This window comes from Panthera leo, chromosome F3 (assembly GCF_018350215.1).
Source record: "Panthera leo isolate Ple1 chromosome F3, P.leo_Ple1_pat1.1, whole genome shotgun sequence".
In the NCBI taxonomy this organism is placed as follows: domain Eukaryota; kingdom Metazoa; phylum Chordata; class Mammalia; order Carnivora; family Felidae; genus Panthera; species Panthera leo.
In genome coordinates, this window is record NC_056696.1 from 63,506,646 (window position 1) to 63,526,699 (window position 20,054).

Here is a 20,054-nt window from a genome sequence, read left to right on the forward strand (position 1 = left end):
GTGTGTTCCTTTAACTGAAAAAAAATCATTTAAAAATGAAAGAAAGCAAAAAAGAAAAAATAGAAAATAAAAATGAAAGAAAAGCGTTGTCTTCCCACATACATTTAAAGATATTTCCATGGGAAAAAAAATCGCATAGGCCACATCACCGTGCAGCGAAAGTGGAAAATAACAACAAAGGAGATAATGCTTATTCCTCTTGGAAAGAAAACCACAAAGAAAATAAAACAGGCTTCTATATCAACCGTGAGTTAAGAAGGGAGTGAAACTGAAGTTATAGGTTATTTAGAAATAAGGAACAAAGACAGGAATACATACAAAAGTCTAATGAATGTGGCCAAGATAACAATAAGAGGAAAAGTGATAGCCTTTGTGAGTTTGTGTAAAAACATAAGCTTAGGGGCACCGGGGTGGCTCAGTAGGTTAAACATCTGACTTTGGCTCAGGTCATGACTTCATTTGTGAGTTGGAGCCCTGAATCGAGCTCTCTGCTGTCAGCACAGGGGTTGCTTGAGATTCCCTTGCCACCCCCCCGCCCCCGCCCCACCCCTGCACTGCTCTCTCTCTCTCTGAAAAACAAATAGACATTAAAAAAAAGAGAAGTTTAGAAATAAATGAATAATGAGGTAAATCTAAAGTGGAGGAAGGAAATAATGCATGAGGAAATAAAAGGCAAAGACCTGATCAATAAGACAAAATCTATGACACGACTAAGAAGACAGACGAACCTTTGGCAAGTGTGATTAAAACAGATAGAGTGGTCAAGGGGGTTGCCTCCCCAACAGGCATTCCACCTCAGAATGGGTAAGCTGAGGAAGTTATGGTGGCCAATCTCATTCCCCTTTCTAGTGATTGACTTAGAAATGGGCAGGTTACCCCGTCCTGACCAATATGATACGGCAAGATCGCTGGACAAAGTTTCAACACTCAAGAAAGAGACATGTAGAAGAGGTACTTGGTCCCTTTCTTTCTCTATATTTCGGGTCTGATGCTCATTGCTGCTAGAATCATCTTGCTGCTAGCCCAAGGGCCATGCCCAGAGAATTGCAGAAAACTGGGTCCAGAGTCATGTACTGGAGACATCCTGTCTCTAGACTTTTTGTTGTGTGAGATAATACATTTCCTCACTGTTTAAGCCAATTTGAATCATGCTTTCCTGTTATTTCCAGCTGAAATCATCTTGCTGATAAAAGAAAGAGAGCTCCAAAGCAAGGTATGAGAGGGGGAACGATTTATGTGGACAGACACATAAATTATTACCAAAAAATAGAAGAAAATGTGTACAGCCGCATACCAGTAAAATGGATGATTCTTCAAACTTGACTCCAAAGGAGATAGAAAAGCCTGATGAGACCAATAATAACAGGGAACAAAAGTTTGTCAAAGATGTATCCCAAAAAAGGGTATCGAGTCCATGTGATATTATAGGAGAAATCTATCAAACCTAAATTGCCTATCCTAAGGGGAAGATGACTGACCTTAGAAAGTACAAGAAACAGGGCAGGTTCGAGGATGTAGGAAGTTGGTCTCATCCAGGCAGCATCACTGGGATGAATGAACCTCACCTGCCTTCCGTCATGGTCTAATCTGTTCCAGATTTACTTTTTTTTTTGATGTTTATTTATTTTTGAGAGAGAGAGAGAGAGAGAGAGAGAGAGAGAATCCCAAGCAGTCTCCAAGCTCTAAGCTGTCAGCACAGAGCCCAACGAGGGGCTCAAACCCACAAACCGTGAGATCATGACCTGAGCCCAAGTCGGGTGCTTCACCCACTGAGCCACCCAGGCCCCCCCTAATCTCCAGATTTAAATTCCAGGGAGACGGCACCTGCTCGACCCACTGGCGTGCATGCTGTCCTCTGGGATCCGATAGGTATACAGTGAGCCTACCTACCCACATGGACTGACAGAGGCAGCAGAATCGTGCCAAAGCAAAATCGTCTGTTACGAAAATTGGGGGGAAATTCATGCTAGGTCAGGAACAGTAACATGGGCCATTATAATCAGATTGGCACAAATGTAAAATTTTAAATGCCCACCATGGACAAGGGCGTCAGGAATTGGGCACCCTAATATACTCCGGGGGGTGGGGTGGGGCACGGAGGCTGCTTTCTTAGAGACAATATGAAAGTATCTTTGAGCCAATGATGCTACATTTTGGACTTTATCTTTCAGAAACAGTCACACGTGCAGTCAAAAATATCCCCCGCCCAAAGCATTGTTTATTGCAGCATTGTATGTAACAATGAAAAATTGGTAACATTTAAAGTGTTGGCTAAACAAAATGTGGTATGGTACTTGCACTGTGGGACACTATATAATCCTTAAAAAGAAAAAAGTTCCATGGAAAGAACTCCGTAATATGCGGTCAATCGAAATAAACCAGCTGCATAAGCATTTGTAAAATATGGTCCCACTTCCGGTCTTAAAAAGACCGTAGATATGTGTTAGATGCATACCAAACAATTCAGAAATACACACATGTTCAAGAGCAGTTACCCACAGAAAGGGGAACAATATGGGGATGGTTAAAGGGAGCATTTGCTTTTACCTGATATATTCCTGTATTATTTGCGCTACGTACTTAGAGTGAGCATGAATTTCTGTCTATGTGCACTTATGCACACGTGAAAACACGATGTGATCCGATTTTTAAAATACATATACCTCTTGCTACAGATGGGAACACGGATTGGCACCCTTTGAATGTCGGCATTGACTGTTTCCGGTCACTAGGCGTATAGGTGATTTTAATGATCTCTTTTGCTTACCTGTATTTTAATTTTATGCAAAGAATATTAGTGTAGTAAAATAATTTACATAGAAATCTTGATTTCCTTTTGGAAATAAGTTGCTACCAGGAAATTTATAAATAGATATACATTATTCCCATAAAAATGAGCACGTGAACAGGAAGAAGAAATGTGAATGGCTAATACTCTGAAACTCTCTAAAGCACCTAGTCTGGCATAAAGTAAGCCCTCAATAACCTAGTAATTAGGTTATTGCATTACTATTCCTTATTATTATAACACTATGTGCGTGTGAAATCTGATTGTAGGACTATGAAATGTATCCTAGAAAGCTATGGAAACTATACCGAGAAGGAAGCTGCTAAATCCCAAATGCAAGGATGCTGTTCAAGGAGGCTGTGTTAGCGTCCCAGGAAAATGAGGCCGCTCCAAGGGCACCCACCAAACCCTCAGGGGAGCTGTCGGTCGTGTTTCGAACCTGCCAGGATGGCTTCTCTGAGAGGGTCATGTCCTGCTGGTAAATATAGGAGGACCTCAGCAACAGGAAGTCAGCAATCTCTCCCGAGGATTCATCTGAAGCTTGGCTTCCTGAGAACAAGTGTTACAAAACAAAGCGATTGTTTTCTTTGCCATCAGAGGAAAAGAAAGAAGACATGGAAACCAGAAGATGTGTTTGCTGAGAGTAGTCAGTTTTTTTTTTAATTTTTTTAAATGTTTATTTATTTTTGAGAGAGACAGAGACAGAATGCAAGTGGGTTAGGGGCAGAGAGGGAGACACAGAATCAGAAGCAGGTTCCAGGCTCCAAGCTGTCAGCACAGAGCCCGACTCAGGGCTCGAACTCACGAGCCGTGAGATCATGAACTGAGCCGAAGTCGGACGCTCAACCGACTGAGCCACCCAGGTGCCCCAAGAGTAGTCAGTTTTAAGTGGGACACTCACCCTATACTCCAAATCTTCCCTCTCCTCCACCTCCTTCCCATCACCACCTGCCCAAGATTTATATCGCTGGAAAGAAATAGACCTGTCTACACTCCAACCAATACGGCCTTTAAAAGGGAAAGGGAAAGTTGTTTTTATAGTATTTTATTATAAAAGGAACACACGGTCCGTGTAGAAAAATAAGGAAGGAAAATGGAAAGCACCCATAATTAACGCCATGACCCTGAAACAACCACTTTTAATGTGTTGGCCAATGTTAGTCTGTTTCATCATTTCTGAAATTGTACATACTCCCGTAATGTTTCTCATGTGCCTGTGACATAAATATTTCCCATGTTGCTACAATCTCTTAATAAATGTAATTTTTTATCTGCCGTGTGGGTGTATGCAGAAGAGTCTCGATGGTGAGAAGGACAGAGACGCAGAAGGACTCACTACAGTCAGTTATCTGGGGCCGTATTATCTTTGAGGACAGGGAGCTTCAGGATTCACACAGGTCGCTCTGGAAGAGTCCTTCTCCTTCTTTGGAACCGCAGCAGCCTCTTGTCCTCCCCAAGGGGAGTTCAGGCCAGGCAAGAATTCTGATTCTCCGATTCTGGCCCCTCTGATTCTCCTCCCCCGGTCTCAGGCAAGACAACGGAGATTAAATGTGGTTCTGGTAATCCGGCTCCTCTGCTTCTTCCTCTATGGCTTCCGGGTGCAAGAGAAGTGAATAGGTGATGGCATTCTCAGCCTAGAGAAAGCAGAAAGGAGAGTCACAGGGATGGAGGCAGCAGAAGAGGGGGGAGAAGGAGACGGCTGGGACAGCTCACCTCAACTTTGGCGGCATCTTCAGCATCCGTGAGATTGGCTGTGGGCAACAAGAACAGAGATCAGCCAGGGCACTGTTGCAGAAGAGGACCTACCACACTGCCGCAGAGGCTGCAAAGACAAAGCCCGAACCAGACCTGCAAGAAGGACCTGTAGGCCAAGAGCTTCGCTCACCACCCAGGCTCCCCACCCTGGGCAAGCTGGCAGAAGGAGGCAGTCTGTGCCGCGTGCGTTTCAGAGAGTGGCTGACTTTTTCTAGAGGCAAACTGGCCAGCTTGGGGGATCTGAGAACCGGGGAAGAGCTGGGAGCTGTTCAGTATCACAGGGAAGTCAAGTCCAGATTTTTGCCAACCCCAGGAGACCGGGGGTGGGGGTGGGGGGGGCGTCTGGGCATTGGCCAGATGCCCTGCATCTTGCTGGGAACTCTCAGAAGAAGGTGATGCTCCCTGACGTTAAAGGGAAAGAAAGCGCAACGGTGAAAGCGAGGGAGGGAAAGAGGGAAGCAAGCAAATCAGGCCAGTCAACTCCCTGGTAAATCGCTAAAACACACCAAATTCCCACATGTGTTTTGCCAAAAAGCTCACTTCGCCAGGGCGGGAAGTAGCCTCAGTATCTGCGAAGCAGCATTCCTCAGGAAGGGGCTGGAGGGTCTGGGACAATACGTTTAGTGTCTCCACTCGCCCTCTGAACACAAAGAGTCTCTGTTCGCCATGCTGCAAATTCTGGGGCAAACCTCTTCCCCAATTCTCCTTCCAATACATTTCTCAATAATCCCCGCAACCTCGCCAGCTGATGGGAAACAACCAGCCCCAGTGCCTGGCTGTGAAATAAATACTTGTGGAATATATTTATGCCGGTATGGACGGAGCCAGACCTCCAGGTGGCTGTCCCAGTTGTGCTGGGGCTTTATTCTACATCTGCTTTGGCCTGGTGTGGGCTCAGGCCCCGCGTCCCCACGTGACCTGGCCAAGAACGCAAGGGCCTTGCTCAAAGCACAGCGGGACGAACGCCATTTTGCTCAAGCTCTCGAATCTGTTGGTTCTTTTCTGAGTCACACTCCTGCCGTCTGACCCAGAGTCCTCGAGGGCCTCCTGTTCTTCTCTTGCTGCTGCTGGGGAGCCCCTCGAGAATGTCTTGGGTTCCCTCATGCTCCAGCTAAACTACAGTCAGGAGGTCGCCTCGAATACTCCTGTTCCTACCTCAGCCGGGGGTTGAATGGCCACTGACTCTCAGAGTGTCAGGCCTGGAAGGGCTTCGAGGTCATCCAGGCCACTCCACTCCTGTCCTCAGGGAGGTCCCTGCACCCCCATGGTGGGGAACATTCAAGATTCCACCTGATGATGATGACAGAGCTAGGACCACGTCCATGTTTAATAAACTTACTCAAGTGGCCATCAGAACCAAGCTTTGCCCACAAGTGAAGCTCACTGGTGAAGGCACCCAGTCCTCTAGAACTTTCTCAAGCCCAGATCTCCTCCTGATGCCCCACCCTTACCCCATCACTCCCAGAGACTCCTCACCATGTCCTGGGAGTATTCCCTAGGCCTCCCCCTCCTTTCCTCTCAATCCTGTTTGTCTCAGTCTTACCACTTCTAACCTCTGTCCCGTGCCAGCTTGGCCAACCCCCACAGAGAGGCCCAGATATCTCTTATTTCCTGCTCTGGAAACGTTCCCAGCGTTCCCGGCTCCGAAATTCGGACACGGCCCTCCCCTCTCTATCTGGGACAGGTGGTCTTCTGCCCCTCATCCCCCGTGAGGTCCTCTTGAGGCCCAGGAGTTAGTCTCAGAACTGACCAAGCGATTTGAGCCCCTGTCCTCCTCCCGCCGCCCCCTCCCTCTCCTGCGCTCCCAGCTGAACTCACACAAGCCGCTTCCTGCTGACTCCAATCCACCTGGCAGCCCCAGGCAGGGCACCTCAGGCCCCCAGGCGGGGAGCTGCACTCACCTGGTTCCTCAGGGAGGGTCTCTCCCATTTCCCTGTGCTCAGGGTATCCTAGGAGAGCCAGGGGGGAGGGGGGGGGTGCACATAGAAGGTTAGTAGGACAGTGGGCTGGGGCCTGAGTCCTGGGACAAGGACCCAGGGCAGGAATGGATTAGAACCAACACAGACCCCTCCCCCACAGAGACTCCTCCCCACGCCCTGGCTCTCCTGCCCAGGCCCTGCCTGTAAAAGGGCCTGGTCCAGAGAGACAGGTTGGGCGCTTGGGTTAACCGTGGCGTCTCCTGGGACCGCCAGAAAGGCCCCTCCGAGGCATCTTTCTCAGGCTCGTTCTGCCTTTTAAAAAAGCACTACTTTCTCCCAGTCAGTGTCTCTCTCCGCATCTCCGCATTTGCTTGCCATCAGTGGCTGAGGTGCAGGCTTGCAAAGTGCTTTGCGAGGTGTTAGTAACAGTCTTTCCTCCTCTCAATGGCTCTGAGTCATTTTCTGCCTTCCTCCCCTGGGTGTCTTCCGACTTCCTCTCCAGCAAGCCAGCTTTTCCACGTGATGAACAGCGACGATTTGCCTATTAGATCTCTATGGCACCTGCCCTCCTCTCTCAGCTCCTTTGCGTTAGTGCTAAGCGGGAAGGAGCTGGTTTCCAAGGGCCCAGAATCTTCAGCGCGCCCATCAGTGAACGGAAGGCTGCCTGGCAAACTGTGCTGGGTGGTGCTGAGGGGAAGTGAGCGAGGAGTTACGGCTACTTCCCTCCTGTGGTCTTGCCATCCTCTTTGGAACACAGTTTCGTTCTTTAATGTGGCCTCCGCGGTCTGCGTGACCCGGCCCTCGTCCATTTGCCTGCCTGACTCAGGCCTCCTTCCTTCGTGCCTTGCAATTCATGGCCTCAGTGCCTCCAACTGCCTCCAGCGCCCTCCTTGCCCTTCCCTCAAGTCCCAGCCCAGCTGCAGTGTTCCCCATTTCCATGTCTAGAATGCTCTTCCGGCCCACTTGGCCTGGCTAACTGCTCCCCTCACGTACGGCCTCCTCCATAATGACAACGGCTCTTACTTGCGTGCTGTTTGCTAGGTACTCGGCACCGTCGTGAGAGCTCAGCCTCGTTTATCCTCCTCCAATCCTGCGAGGTGGGTTCGATTAGCGTCCTCACTTTCCAGATGAAGACACGGGGGCCCAGAGGTGGGGAATAACTCACCCAAGCCCACAAAGCGGGGGAGCCGTGGAGCCGAGATCTAAACTCGGGTGGTCTGGCCCCACCACGTGCGCGTGGGTCACTACATGTGCCACCGCGTCGCGAAAAAGCTTCTCTGATGGCTCACCGCGTGCTGCCTCGTGTGGGCTCTCGTGTCCTCTGAACCCATAGCCTTTGCAACTCTCTACCATTGCTGTCATCCCACCCAGTTGTAACGATTCGCTTGTACTTCTGCTGTTCCCACATCTGTCGTTGCCCCTGCACGGTGAGCTCCTTGAGAGCGGAGCTCGGACTTAGCCTCCCCTGCCTAGCACGGCGCTGTGCACGTACACAAGTTCGTTCGAGCCTTGTTGAATGAATGAATGAATGAATGAATGAATGAATAAAACGTGGGTTGTGGGGGCACCTGGGTGGCTCAGGAGGTTAAGCACCTGACTCTTGATTTCAGCGCACATCATGATCTCACGGTTCGTGGGATCGAGCTCCGCACTGGGCTCTGCACTGACAGCAAGGAGCCTGCTTGGGATCCTCTCTCTCCCTCTCTCTCTGCCCCCCCCCCTCTTCCTCTCCCTCTCTCTCAAAATAAATAAATAAACTAAAAACAAAAACAAAACAAAACAAGGGGCTATGTCCGAATTACAAAGATTCTCTTAGCCCCAAGAGAAGGGTTCTGGAAATGTTTGGGGTTAGGGCGTTGGCCAAGTAGGAACTGATAACAAGAGGAACCAAGAGAAGCCACAAACCTGAAGTCTGCTTTTGCCTGTGGCGGAACCAGGCCACAACGGCAGCAAGGATGGCCACGGCAGCAATGCCAGCGACCGCGACCGCAATCATCACCGTCACTGAGGAGTCGCTCCAACTGGACCCTGAAGAGGAGAGACTTCAGGACAGGCAGTACTCTCCCACCTCCCACAGTGCTCAGGGCTTCTCCCTGGGAGCTGCTTTGTGTCTGGGTCCCTTGCAGATGCTACACTCACTTCCTCCCCCACCTCCCCTGAATGGGGTTGCTGTGGCTGGATGTGTGCCTCCCCCACACCAGGTGCCTCCTAGAGGCACTCGAGGGCCTGTGTGGGGGCAGAGGGAAGGGCTCCTGTCAGCTTCAGGGAGAGAAGGGAGGGGGGCCTGAAGCCTTCCTTGGTGGGAAGCACCACCACTGGACCCAGCAAGACCTTGAACTGTCGGGGACACGCCGTGCCTTGGGGAGCAAGCCAATGTACATGGCACGAGAACTAAGAAGAACCGAAACCCTCAGTTCTTGGGGACGTCCAGGAGCTCAAGGAACCTCTGCACCAATGAGGGAGCTCTGTGCCATTGCTGTCCTTAGTAGGCGCCTGCATTTTCAGCGGCACCCAGCCTTTTCAGCTGGGACCTGAGGCTGGGGGCTCTGAACCGTAGCCCCTACTGCTGCCCCTTGGCCAATATTTATCAAGCCCCCCCGCCCCGTGCCTCCCCCCTTTGCCTCAGCGCCCAACTGCTTCGGCTGTGGCATTTCTCAGGCCTCCGAGGAGGCCCGTAGGACCTCGGCCATAACTGTCCAGCCCCCAGTCCTCTCTCCATCCTGATGGGGCTCCCACCTTGGACGGTGATGGCCACGGGCTGTGACGCCTGCAGACTCCTCCCTATCAGTCCCGTGCAATGGTACTCGCCGCTGTGACTGAGGTTTGCCCGTGGGATGGAGAAGGTGGAATTCATGGGGGAAAACTGCTTGGATTTTCCATTCTGGAAGAACGTGATCTTGTACAGAGGCTTGTTCCTCCAGCTGTGGCACCTCAGCACGATGGGCTCCCCCTTCTGGAACACCAGGCTAGGGGTCTGGAGCACCAGCCAGTCTGAAAGACACAAAGGGACCCCAGGACCCAGCAGGTCTTGACTCAACTCTGAGACCCACCCTGTCCTTACTGGTGGGACACAGTGTGTGGAGGGAAGAGCTTGAGATCGCAATCCAGCGGCCCTGGTCTCCAAAGCTGGCTCCATCATTTGGGAGCTCGGCAATCTTGGGCCTCTTCTGGATTCCTCAGCTGTGAAAATGGATGACGTAATACCACGCATCTACAATAGTTTCTGGCACGTAGTAGGTGTTCAGGTTACGCCCGTCTTCTCTTTCCTGTCCTGAGAGAGGGCAGCTACAGCCCCGTCCTGCCCAGGAGGCCCTTGTGAGAAGGATACAAGAGACCGCACCCAAAAAGGGGGGGGCGCCTGGGTGGCTCAGTCAGGTAAGCTGTCGACTGCGGCTCAGGTCATGATCCCACAGTCTGTGAGTTCGAGCCACGCGTCAGGCTCTGTGCTGACAGCTCAGAGCCTGGAGCCTGTTTCAGAGTCTGTGTCTCCCTCTCTCTCTGCCCCTTTCCTGCTCATGCTCTGTCTCTCTCTCTCAAAATAAATAAACATTAAAAAAAGAAAAAACAAAACACCAAAAAAAAGACCCCAGGATGCGGTCCCTTCCTTGGGGGAGCGATGGGAGAGATCCAGTCTGACCTAGGAGGTAACATGTGAGGGGACACGGCAGCGACACGCATCTTCTGGGAGAGTATGAAATCATGGACATGAAAGAAATATTAGTTTATTTGGCGTATGTTGGTAACGTGGAGTTTTACTTCAGCGGGGTCTTTGCCTGAAGGCAGCATTGTCATGGGCGGGGCACTAGCCTGCTGCGTACCCCTTCCCCCCCAATTTTCATCCTTTTACCGAGGAAGAAAAAAATATTTAGTAATTTTGTTGTATAGGGAACAGAGCCTATGAGGGATATTTGTACTCCTGACCTCAGCCCAGGTACTCCTTTTCTTTTCTTTTCTTTTCTTTTCTTTTCTTTTCTTTTCTTTCTTTAATTTTTATTTTTGCGAGGGAGAGAGAGAAAGAGAGACAGAGACAGAGCATGAGCAGGGGAGGGGCAGAGAGAGACGGAGACACAGAATCCCAAGCAGGCTCCAGGCTCCAGCTGTCAGCTCCAGGCTGAAGCAGGGCTTGAACCCGCGAAGATCATGACCTGAGCCGAAGTCGGATGCTCAACCAACTGAGCCACCAGCCACCCCACTCCTTTTCTCTAAAGCCGGAGGACAGAGCTGAGCACGAGTTGGAAAGAGAGGTGGAAGAAGAGAGCAGAATTATAGGGAGGTAGGGGTGGAGGGGGGTGGAAGGGGCGGGAAGAGTGACAACAGCCAGGCGCGGGCCGGCCCCAACCAGAATGAGGCCAACCAAGTCTCTACACTGGCTGGTGACCCTGCCGCGGTTACAGGAAGAGATACTCAGTACCCAGGGGGTGCCCCAGCTACAGCGGGAAATCTGGGCACAGAGGATGACACCAAATCCTGCTACTTGGGTCCCACCGGCTAGAAAAGCCTACCCCTCCTGCTGGGGAGACGCGTTCCACCCACTTCCTCCCCTTTCCCTTCTGCAGATTCCTCCTCTCGGAGAACCGGGACCCTGGCTGGACACTGCGCTCCGGGGTGAGGCCAGGCGGCCCTGGTCCCCTGGACTGACTGCCTCTTTCAGAAGATGGGACGAGGGTAGGCAGGAATGCTGAGACTGTCAAGCTTTTAAAAACTAAAGTAGAGGGGCGCCCGGGTGGCTCAGTCTGTGGAGCATCCGATTCTTGGTTTCAGCTCAGGTCACGGTCTCACGGTTTGTGGGATCCTGCCCCGCGTCGAGTCGGGTTCTGCGCTGACAGCTCAGAACCGGCTTGGGATTCTCTCCCTACTACGTCTCTCTCTGCCCCTCTCCTGCTCACGTGCTCTGTTTCTCTCTCTCTCCCTCAAAATAAATAAACTTAAAAAAGTAATAATAATAAAGTAGAGCCCAGAGAAAAAGCCAAAGCTGCTGCCACGTGGCCCCAGCAACCGATTCCTGCACATCTCTTCCCTGTCTAGGTGACTGGCCCTTCCTTCCCTGCAAAGTCTGTGCTCGTACCAGGTTTGGACCTGAATACTGGGGAGTGTCCGCCTCAGGCTGGGTTGCGAGCGGGCCACCTGAGGTCTCCTTGAGCACATGGGTCTTGGGGCAGATCTTGAGAGCAGGGCCCAGTTTCGTGTTCGCGGCCCCCATATGTTCTTCGGGTAATCCAAGGGCCTTTCTGTCAATCTGGGAACGAAAGTCCTCTGCAATCTTCTGGAAGCCTCGCAGAGAAGGCGCACACAGCCCCTCCCTGCTCCAATGGCTGGCTGCGGACGCACTGGGGGGGGGAGGGGCTGGGGGGGCTTGGTTGAGGGGGATTGTCTCACCTCCTTCCCTTCCTGGAGGGACAGGGACACACAGGTCAAGGCCCTGCCGGTCCTCAGAGCTTTCCCTCCAGGCCTGTCACTTCCTGCTGGGCTGAGAGTGGGCCGTGGGGGTGGGGTGGGCAGCAGGCCCCGTGCTTTTGAGGAAAATTCGGGAATCAGGTGAGGGAAAGGGACGACAGGAAGAGTAACAGGGACGGTATGCATCTCAATTGCCTGGTGGCTTTTCTTCAGGGAGAAACTACTGTTTTGCCCGGAGCTTTGTATAAACGGTCCTCTGTTTAGCAAACATCCTTTAAGGCCTGCCCTTGTCAGGGGCTGGAAATGCAAAGATAGTTAAAACACAATTTTCAGGTCAAGTTGCCTGGAGGGCAGGGGGCAGGGAAATGCTGGTACCACCAGGACCCGGGGAAGGAGGCATAATTAGCCCCCAGGAGCAGATGAGGAAACAGGCCCGAGGGCAGACCGTAGCTCGGTGTTTACACGGCTGGTAATGTCCAGGCCAGGGACCCAGCTGTGGTCCGTCTGCGCTCCGTGACTGCTACAAAAATGGGTTTCTATGCAGTCAGAATTTCCTTCTGCTTCTCTCACACCCCGGGGCTGCTTGTTTGTAGCCCTCGTAAGGTTCTCGCTCAATCAGGAATCTCTTAGGAACACACACCGAGCAAAGGGGGTGGGTGAAAAGGGAAACAAGTGGAGAAAACAACTTCAACCAGCTCACGGCGATGCTTCCCGGTAAACAGGCCACCTCGCTTCCCTAAAAAACCTCTGTAAGCAGATTCCGTCTCTCCTTGCCCTCCCGGACCGTCCCCGGGGCCTTCCTCCACTGACCGGAAAACACATCCAGATACACGGGGTCACTGAGGCTGGTCTGGTCCGTCTGGCACGCGTACTCCCCTCTATCCTTCTCGGTGGCCTTAAAGCTGTAGTTGGGCCGGACCTGCGTGGGGATGGAGCTCCCATTATGGAACCACCGGATGGAGTGGTCCCCGGCTGTGTGGGCCCCCTGGCACTTCAGAGTCACATTGTCCTCCCGGAGCACGAGGATCCACGGGGGCTCCAGGTCCACCACAGCCTTCGGGAGACCTGCTCCGGGGCAGAGAGAAGGGGAAGCATGAGGAAAAGGGGCCCCAAGAGCCTAAGCGGGCCCCGAATTTCAAGCACCTGAGGTCCCGCTGGGGACATCAAGCGTGGAACCCGGCCCAGAACCGTTCTGCAAATGTAGGCAGCTCCTTTTACTCGTACACCCCACCGCAGGGGCCCCTGGGAAGCCAGGTCCCCTCAGAGAGTGTCGCCGTTCCTCAGAAAGATAGGGCAAGAGGTAAGAGAAAGGGAGAAGGGGCAAGGCAAACATTCTGGAAGTGTATCTCACCGGGGGCCATCCAAAGCAGGTCTTTCTTTCTTTCTTTCTTTCTTTCTCTTTCTTTCTTTCTTTCTTTCTTTCTTTCCTCTTTCTTTTCTTTCTTTCTTTCCTCTTTTCTTTCTATCTTTCTTTCCTTTCTTTCTTTCTTTCTTTCCTCTTTCTTTTCTTTCTTTCTTTCCTCTTTCTTTTCTTTCTTTCTTTCCTCTCTTTCTTTCTTTCTTCCTTTCCTCTCTTTCTTCTTTCTTTCTTTCCTCTTTCTTTTCTTTCTTTCTTTCCTCTTTCTTTCCTTCTTTTGTTTCTTTCTCTTTCTTTCTTTTTTTTCCTCTCTTTCTTTCCTCTCTTTCTTTCCTTCTTTTTTCTTTCTTTCTTTCTTTCTTTCTTTCTTTCCTCTCTTTCCTCTCTTTTTTTCTTTCCTCTCTTTCTTTCCTCTCTTTCTTTCTTCTCTTTCTTTCTCTTCCTTGTTTCTTTGTTCCTTCCTTCCTTCCTTCCTTCCTTCCTCTCTCTCTCTCTCTCTTTCACACACACACACACACACACACACACACTCTCCACATACATGCCCTTTTGGAACTCACTTTCCTCCCCTGTAACCTGAGGCATGTGAACACTGTGGATAAAGTCTCTGCAGAGCTGGATGAAGACCGTGGGAGCATCTGGTGAAAGTGTCAGGCATGAGGCAGACATCAGGTTTCCGTTCGGACCTGATGTCAATCTTTATCCCTTAGACTAGACCTATCCTCACCCAGGTTCAGTGGAGGCTCTGTGGCCTCAAATGGATAAAGAAAGAGAGAGAAAGGCTGGGGTGGGGGGGGGCAGTCTAGGGATCCTGGGTTCAGTGCCCCAGGGAGAACCTCCGCCTCCCCCCTGGGGGGCCTGGGACCTGGGGAGCTTAGTGGCAGAGAGAAAGAAGGCCCTGCAGAGTTTGCTTCAGCAAGCTGCACCCAGGGGTCTCTCCTCCTATTTCTCTCCAGGGAAACAGGCCCTGAAGCCCTCAGATACACCCAAAGTGGAAAATTTATCAACACGCGGAGACATCCCAGGCAGATGATGGGATTTTGTGTGCAGCTGAAACTAAAATTGTCCGGGCTCTTGATTTTACTTGGGGAGAGGAAGGTGCGAGAGAGACGACGAGTTACAGCTCACCAGCAGGGAACCGGAAGGGCTGAAGCCACCTATGCCCCCAAGGCTCCCCTGCTTCCCTGGGAGAAGGGGAAAGAGAAAGGAGGGGAGGGGGCGGGGCATCTTCCGGGAGACTCCACTTCAGTATGGGGTTACTGGTGCATTCAGGGCACCTCCAGATGGGGTGCTGGGAGTAGAGGAAGAAGGTGGCTGGGGGAGGGAGAGGATGTGGGGGGAGCACTTACCAGGTGTCCCAAGGACTGGACCTGTAAGAGAGAAAAGCAAAGATCAGCCTGGAGTTTAGATCTGATGATTCATCATTACAAAGCATCCCCTCAAAAAAAAAAAAAAAAAAAAAAAGGCCCCCTATGCAAATCCCCTTAACTTCCTTACCCTTGGCTGTCTCTGTATTGTCCCTGTCTTTACTGGTTCAGCTGTGTGTTACTAAAATCACCTACACAAGCAGGCAGATGGATGTTTCTATAAATTTGCGGTCACCATATTCAAAAGGACACTGAACTGTCATTCTGAAAATTTTTTTTTAATTTTCTTTTTTAATGTTTATTTTTGAGAGAGAGAGAGACAGAGACAGAGACAGAGCCTACGCAGGGGAGGGGCAGAGAGAGAGAGACACAGAATTGAAGCAGGCTCCAGGCTCTGAGCTGTCGGCACAGAGCCCGACGCGGGGCTCGAACCCATGAACCCCATGAACCGCGAGATCACCACCTGAGCCAAAGTAGGGCGCTTAACCAACTGAGCCACCCAGGCGTCCCTCGGACAATTTTCTCCAGTAAATTTGCTCTGCTGCCCAGTAACACTCATCTTTTCTCGCTGCCAAAACTTCCCTGCCCTCTGCCTTGGAACCCTTCTCTCCTAAAGCCCGACTCCTTCCTCCATAATTCACAGAAAACAAAAGCTGGTAGGAAACCTCACGCCTTCCCCCAGCTCAGTCTGCACCTCTGTCCAACTTCCTTTCTCCCTGTTCTCTGGGCAAATCCTCCCTGCGTCTCTCCCTGGTCCGTCTCCAGGCTGTGTTGTCCTCTCCGTCACCCTGGCAAGCATTTCCCTCTCTCTGTTACTCCCACCCTCTTCTGCATCATCAATTTCTCCTTCTCATCCGGGTCTGGCCCGTCAACGTAAACATATCCCAGGATCTTTCATTAAAAGAAAAAAAAAAAAAAAGCTTCTCGCTTGATCCCACATGCAATTCTAAAAGCGTTTCTCTGCTCCCTTTCAGAGCCAGATTTCTCAAAAATGTTTTTCCCCCCGTGGGCCACCCTCGTTTCTACTCCTTCCATTCACTGTTTCGTTCGCCGCAGTTTGGACTCTGCCGTTGCCGGTTCGCTCTAACGTCTCTCTCCCGTTCTTCCCCGCGAAATTGTACGTCTTCACTACCTACCCAGTTAGCCAAGCCTGGAAACTGCAACTCACCTCTATTCCCCTCCTTCTCCCAAGCCCCCCACCCCCTTTCACATCAGTGAATCTTGTTGATTCTGCTTCCCGCTTAGGCCCGGAGTCTGTCGGCTTCACTCCGTGCCCGTGACTGCCGTGCAGGTTTAGGTCACCACCAGCTTTTTTCCACCTCCTAACTCCTCTCCTCACTCCTGTGTCCCCCTACAATCCACTTCCCACAGAAAGGCCGGAGTTATTTGTAAAATATCACATCCGGGGCGCCTGGGTGGCTCAGTGGGTTAAGCGTCCCACTTCGGCTCAGGTCATGCTCTCGCGGTCCGTGGGCTCGAGCCCCGCGTCGGGCTCTGTGCTGACAGCTCGGAGCCTGGAGCCTGCTTCGGATTCTGTGTCTCCCTCTCTCCCTGCCCCTCCCCCATTCATACTCTGTCCCCCTCTCGCTCCCTCAAGAATAAACAAACATTAAGAAAAATTTTAAATATCAGATCAGAGGGGCTCCTGGGTGGCTCAGTTGGTTGAGCATCTGGCTTTGGCTCAGGTCATGATCTTACGGTTTATGAGTTCAAGCCCCATGCTGGGCTCTCCACAGACAGCTCGGAGCCTGGAGCCTGCTTCGGATTCTGTGTCTCCCTCTCTCTCTGCCCCTCCCCTGCTCGTGCTCTCTTTCTCTCTCTCAAAAATAAATAAACATTAAAAAATAATAATAAAAGTATCAGATCGTATAACATCACTCCCCTGCTTGCAAGCCTTCAAGGGCCTTCCTTTGCTCTTGAAATAAAGTGTACATCTTTATGAGGCCACACAGGGCAAGGGCTCTGCTCCCCTCTCCCCTCCCATCTTGAGGCCCTCTTCCCCTACTCACTGAGCTCCTCTTTAGATTCCTGACACTTGGGGCTTTTGTGTAAGCTCATCCCTCTTCTCTAGACCTACTTCCTTTTTCTCTTCCAATGGCTAGATCCTTGCTATGCTCAAAGTCTCAGCTCAAGGTCACCTCCTCAGAAAATACTTTTCCTATCATCCTGTTTAAGTGAGCCGCCCTCTCTTCTTCCCCACAAGGATTTTTCTTATAAGAGTATCTTGTTTACATCTTCACGGCCCTTTCCAATTTATATTTACGCCTCTGTGTTTGCTTACTTGTTGTTTATATCTCCCAGGAGAATGTGAGCTCAAAGAGGGCAGTAGCCGTATCAATTGTATTGGCCAAGGCTGTGGAAATCGCTTATTGAATGAGTCTAGGTGGGAAATAAGAAGGGCCACAGTCGTATTGACAATGGGAAGTGAAGAAGATACACACACGAGAGAAATTTAAGAGGCAGAACCGGGGACAGTGGTAATGTAAGCAGATGGCTAGGAGAAAGTTACTCCCGTTTGCACAGATATATGTGTTAGGAGGAGGTGTGCATTCGTAAGGCGAAGATGTTAAGTTGAGTTTGAGTATGTTTTGTTTCTGAGCTGGCATATCAACGTGGAGGCGTCCAACCGGCAGGTGGAAACACGCAATTGTAGTTGATACAAACAAGAGGGATGGGTTTGGAAGCTTTGACGTAGAGGTGAGAGCTAAAAACCAGTGTGGGACTGGCGAGAGGGACAGTGCGGGACAGGAGAGCAGATAAAGAAGTAGAGCCTACGAGGAGGGGAAGAGGAGAAACAAGAAAAAGATGAGAAGAGCAGAGAGAAGTCATCGGCCATTTATTCATTCCACACTCAACAAATGGTAGGGAACACACCCTCGGTAGAATCATTGTAAGGGAGACAAAGACCGCGTGCTTTAGGTCAGGAAGGCCGTCTGTCTTATTCATTGGTAAATCCCCAAGTCGTAGAACAGGGCCTGTACATAGCATTTATTTAATGTTTCAACAGGGCAGTTTGTGGAATCTGTAGAAATTCTGCAGGAAACGCAATGTACACATTGCCTGGCTGTAGAGGAAGATCCACTTGGGGCAATGGGAACATGGTTAAGAGGGTAGAATTGGGGCTTTACTGGGGCGCCTGGGTGGCTCAGTCGGTTGGGCGTCCGGCTTGGGCTCAGGTCATGATCTCACCGTTGGTGGGTTTGAGCCCTGCGTCAGGCTCTGTGCTGACAGCCTAGAGACTGGGGCCTGCTTCGGATTCGTGTCTCTCTCTCTCTCTGCCCCTCCCCTGCTGGGTGCTCTGTCTCTATCTCTCTCAAAAATAAATACACATTAAAAAAACAAAGAACAAAAAAGAAGGGAGGCTTTATTCAGTAGAGCAGCACTGGAGGCGTTTCTGAAGTGCCAAGACTCAGCTGTGGCCGTACTTGAAGAGGTCATGGCCTCAGTGTAAAGCATGGATTCAGAGTAGAGGAGACAAGAGACTCGAGGTGGGGTCAGAGGCCGTTCTAAAAGTTGAGTGATCGAGTGACGAAGACCTAAATGTGGTGGCCCAAGGAAGAATGGGAAAAATGGACCAAACCCTCGGTGACTTAGCAAAAGGGCAAACGGGAGAAAACATCAAGTGTCGACCAGGTGACCTGCACGTCAGTAGCACTGTCAGCAGAGAAGCATAGCCCCTCTCCAGGCCTGAGCTTCCCCCTGTGAAAAAGGAGACCGTCCAGTGCCCTTTTGACATGCTCTGCCCCTTCAGTCCATTTTATCCTGCTCCTGAGGGAACACCCTCTCTTTCTCACCTCCACCCCCTATCCCGGTATCATTCAGCACTGAGGGCCGAGGGCTCCCGGAGATGCCCAGATTTCATTATCAGTCAGAGTCCCTGACTTGCGGGGTTCTGGGGCCATCCTGAGGTGTATTTGAGGCTGGAAACTCTAGCAGTTGAGCTTGGAGAGACAATCCCGGCAATAGAGCTCCCCTAGTTGGTCTCCCCCGACTTCTGCCCAGCCGGCACCATCAGTCTTTGGCTCTCCATCTTGGCCTAGGACTCTGGCTTTCTCCACGATCAGACCCAGGACCTAGCCCCGCGCGTGTGTGCAGTACAAAGAGGCATGCGTGGTTTCTCTGGTCCTACGATGGGCGATTCCAGAATTGTCCAGGTTGGGTGTCCTCTGAGCCCCTGTTCCCTGGATAACCCAGACCCTCTTGTGCTCCTTCCCAGGGAAATCTGACACATGAACAGAAGAGGCTTCTGCTGCCTGAAGTGGTTTCAGGGGCACAGAGAATGGCTATTGCTTCCTCCCTACCCCTTGTCTCAGACAGCCTTAGCCCTCCCGCCTGAGATCTGGTCCCTGGGAAACACAAATTTCTAAGGAAGGGAAACGTGCTGGCCACTCATTAGTCACTCAAATCTAGGTCACTGGACTTTTCGGGTGTAATGAGTGGCAGAGCACCAGTGACCTGACTGCCCCGGGGATCCTGGGCAAAAGACACTAAAAACAACCACCAAAACTGCCAGTGTTCTTGTTTGCCAAGGCCAGCCGGGTTGTCCGAGTTTGCTCTTCATCAGCTGGTCTTCACCCTCCTCGTTTCCTTGATGGGCTTCCCGTGCCACCCCTCATCCTCGCCCGACCTCCGCCCAACCAGGGTGGCAGCAGCTGAGGTAGGAAAGTGCACCTGCCTCTGGGGACCCGGACTCACCCAAGAAGAGCAGAGCTGTCCACAGTAGCATGTCGCCCAAAGGGGGGCAGGGCACACACTCGGCTCGGTCACTCCGGGCAGCAGGGAGGGGGCGGGTTGAAGGGATCTGCATCAATTCCTGGCACACGGTGGCCCTGGCAGCACCGGCGTGGCAGTCCCAGACTTCTCTCGAGGCCTGACCGATTCCACCCGGGGGAGGACAGACCAATTCTGAAGTCCCAAAGAGGAAGTGAAAAGAAATGTTGTTTTACCATAGGCCCCTCCCCTTCCACCCTTTTTCCTCTCAACCGTTCCCTCCCAGAAGATTCGGAGCTTCCCAGAATGGATCTGGCTCAGCCCAATTCCAAATTCACAGAAATTTCAGCAACTGGGAAACAACTTCTTCCTCTTCTTTTGGGACACAGCCGGGCTCAGCCTCTGGGAGCAAGAGGGGAATGGCCACCCAAGCTCAGCTCGGACCCTCCTATCTGTTCCCAGGTCTTTAGAAAAAGCAGTGGGAAAGAATGTGGAGTCAGTCTTCTCTGACTTCTAGTTCCATTTGGAGGCCCAGGCGCCCACCATCATTCGATTTTCTTTATTATCCAATCCCTGACTCACTCCTGGATGGTGGAACAAGAACAAAGAGGTGTGTCAGGTGGAATCAGGATGATGATCCCCGTCCCCTTATTCCCCTTGGACATGCGTTCTTTTGCTCGTTCCTTCAACAGGGATCTTTTGAGCACCAAGCTGTGCCCTGGTTCTTTATCTTTGCCACCCTCGTTCCCATCCCTGTCCCTGTC

At 51.4% G+C, this 20,054-nt stretch overlaps 1 protein-coding gene across 2 annotated transcripts; it reads right to left on the reverse strand.

The window, feature by feature from the left end:
• Positions 1-3,599: 3,599 nt before the first annotated feature.
• LOC122211950 (low affinity immunoglobulin gamma Fc region receptor II-like) lies at positions 3,600-19,562 on the reverse strand. 2 transcript variants are annotated; one of them, XM_042925511.1, is made up of 8 exons: positions 19,276-19,562; positions 14,563-14,583; positions 12,667-12,921; positions 9,199-9,453; positions 8,368-8,490; positions 6,445-6,492; positions 4,502-4,539; positions 3,600-4,422 (listed from the first exon to the last, which is right to left on the reverse strand). In XM_042925511.1, exons 1-8 carry the CDS (start codon positions 19,385-19,387, stop codon positions 4,333-4,335), a joined length of 942 nt encoding a protein of 313 aa, XP_042781445.1. In that variant the 5' UTR covers positions 19,388-19,562; the 3' UTR covers positions 3,600-4,332. The 2 variants fall into 2 exon arrangements, with proteins under 2 accessions (XP_042781445.1, XP_042781446.1); XM_042925512.1 differs by lacking the exon at positions 6,445-6,492 and having other exon boundaries at positions 19,276-19,561.
• Between the last annotated feature and the right edge of the window lie 492 nt (positions 19,563-20,054).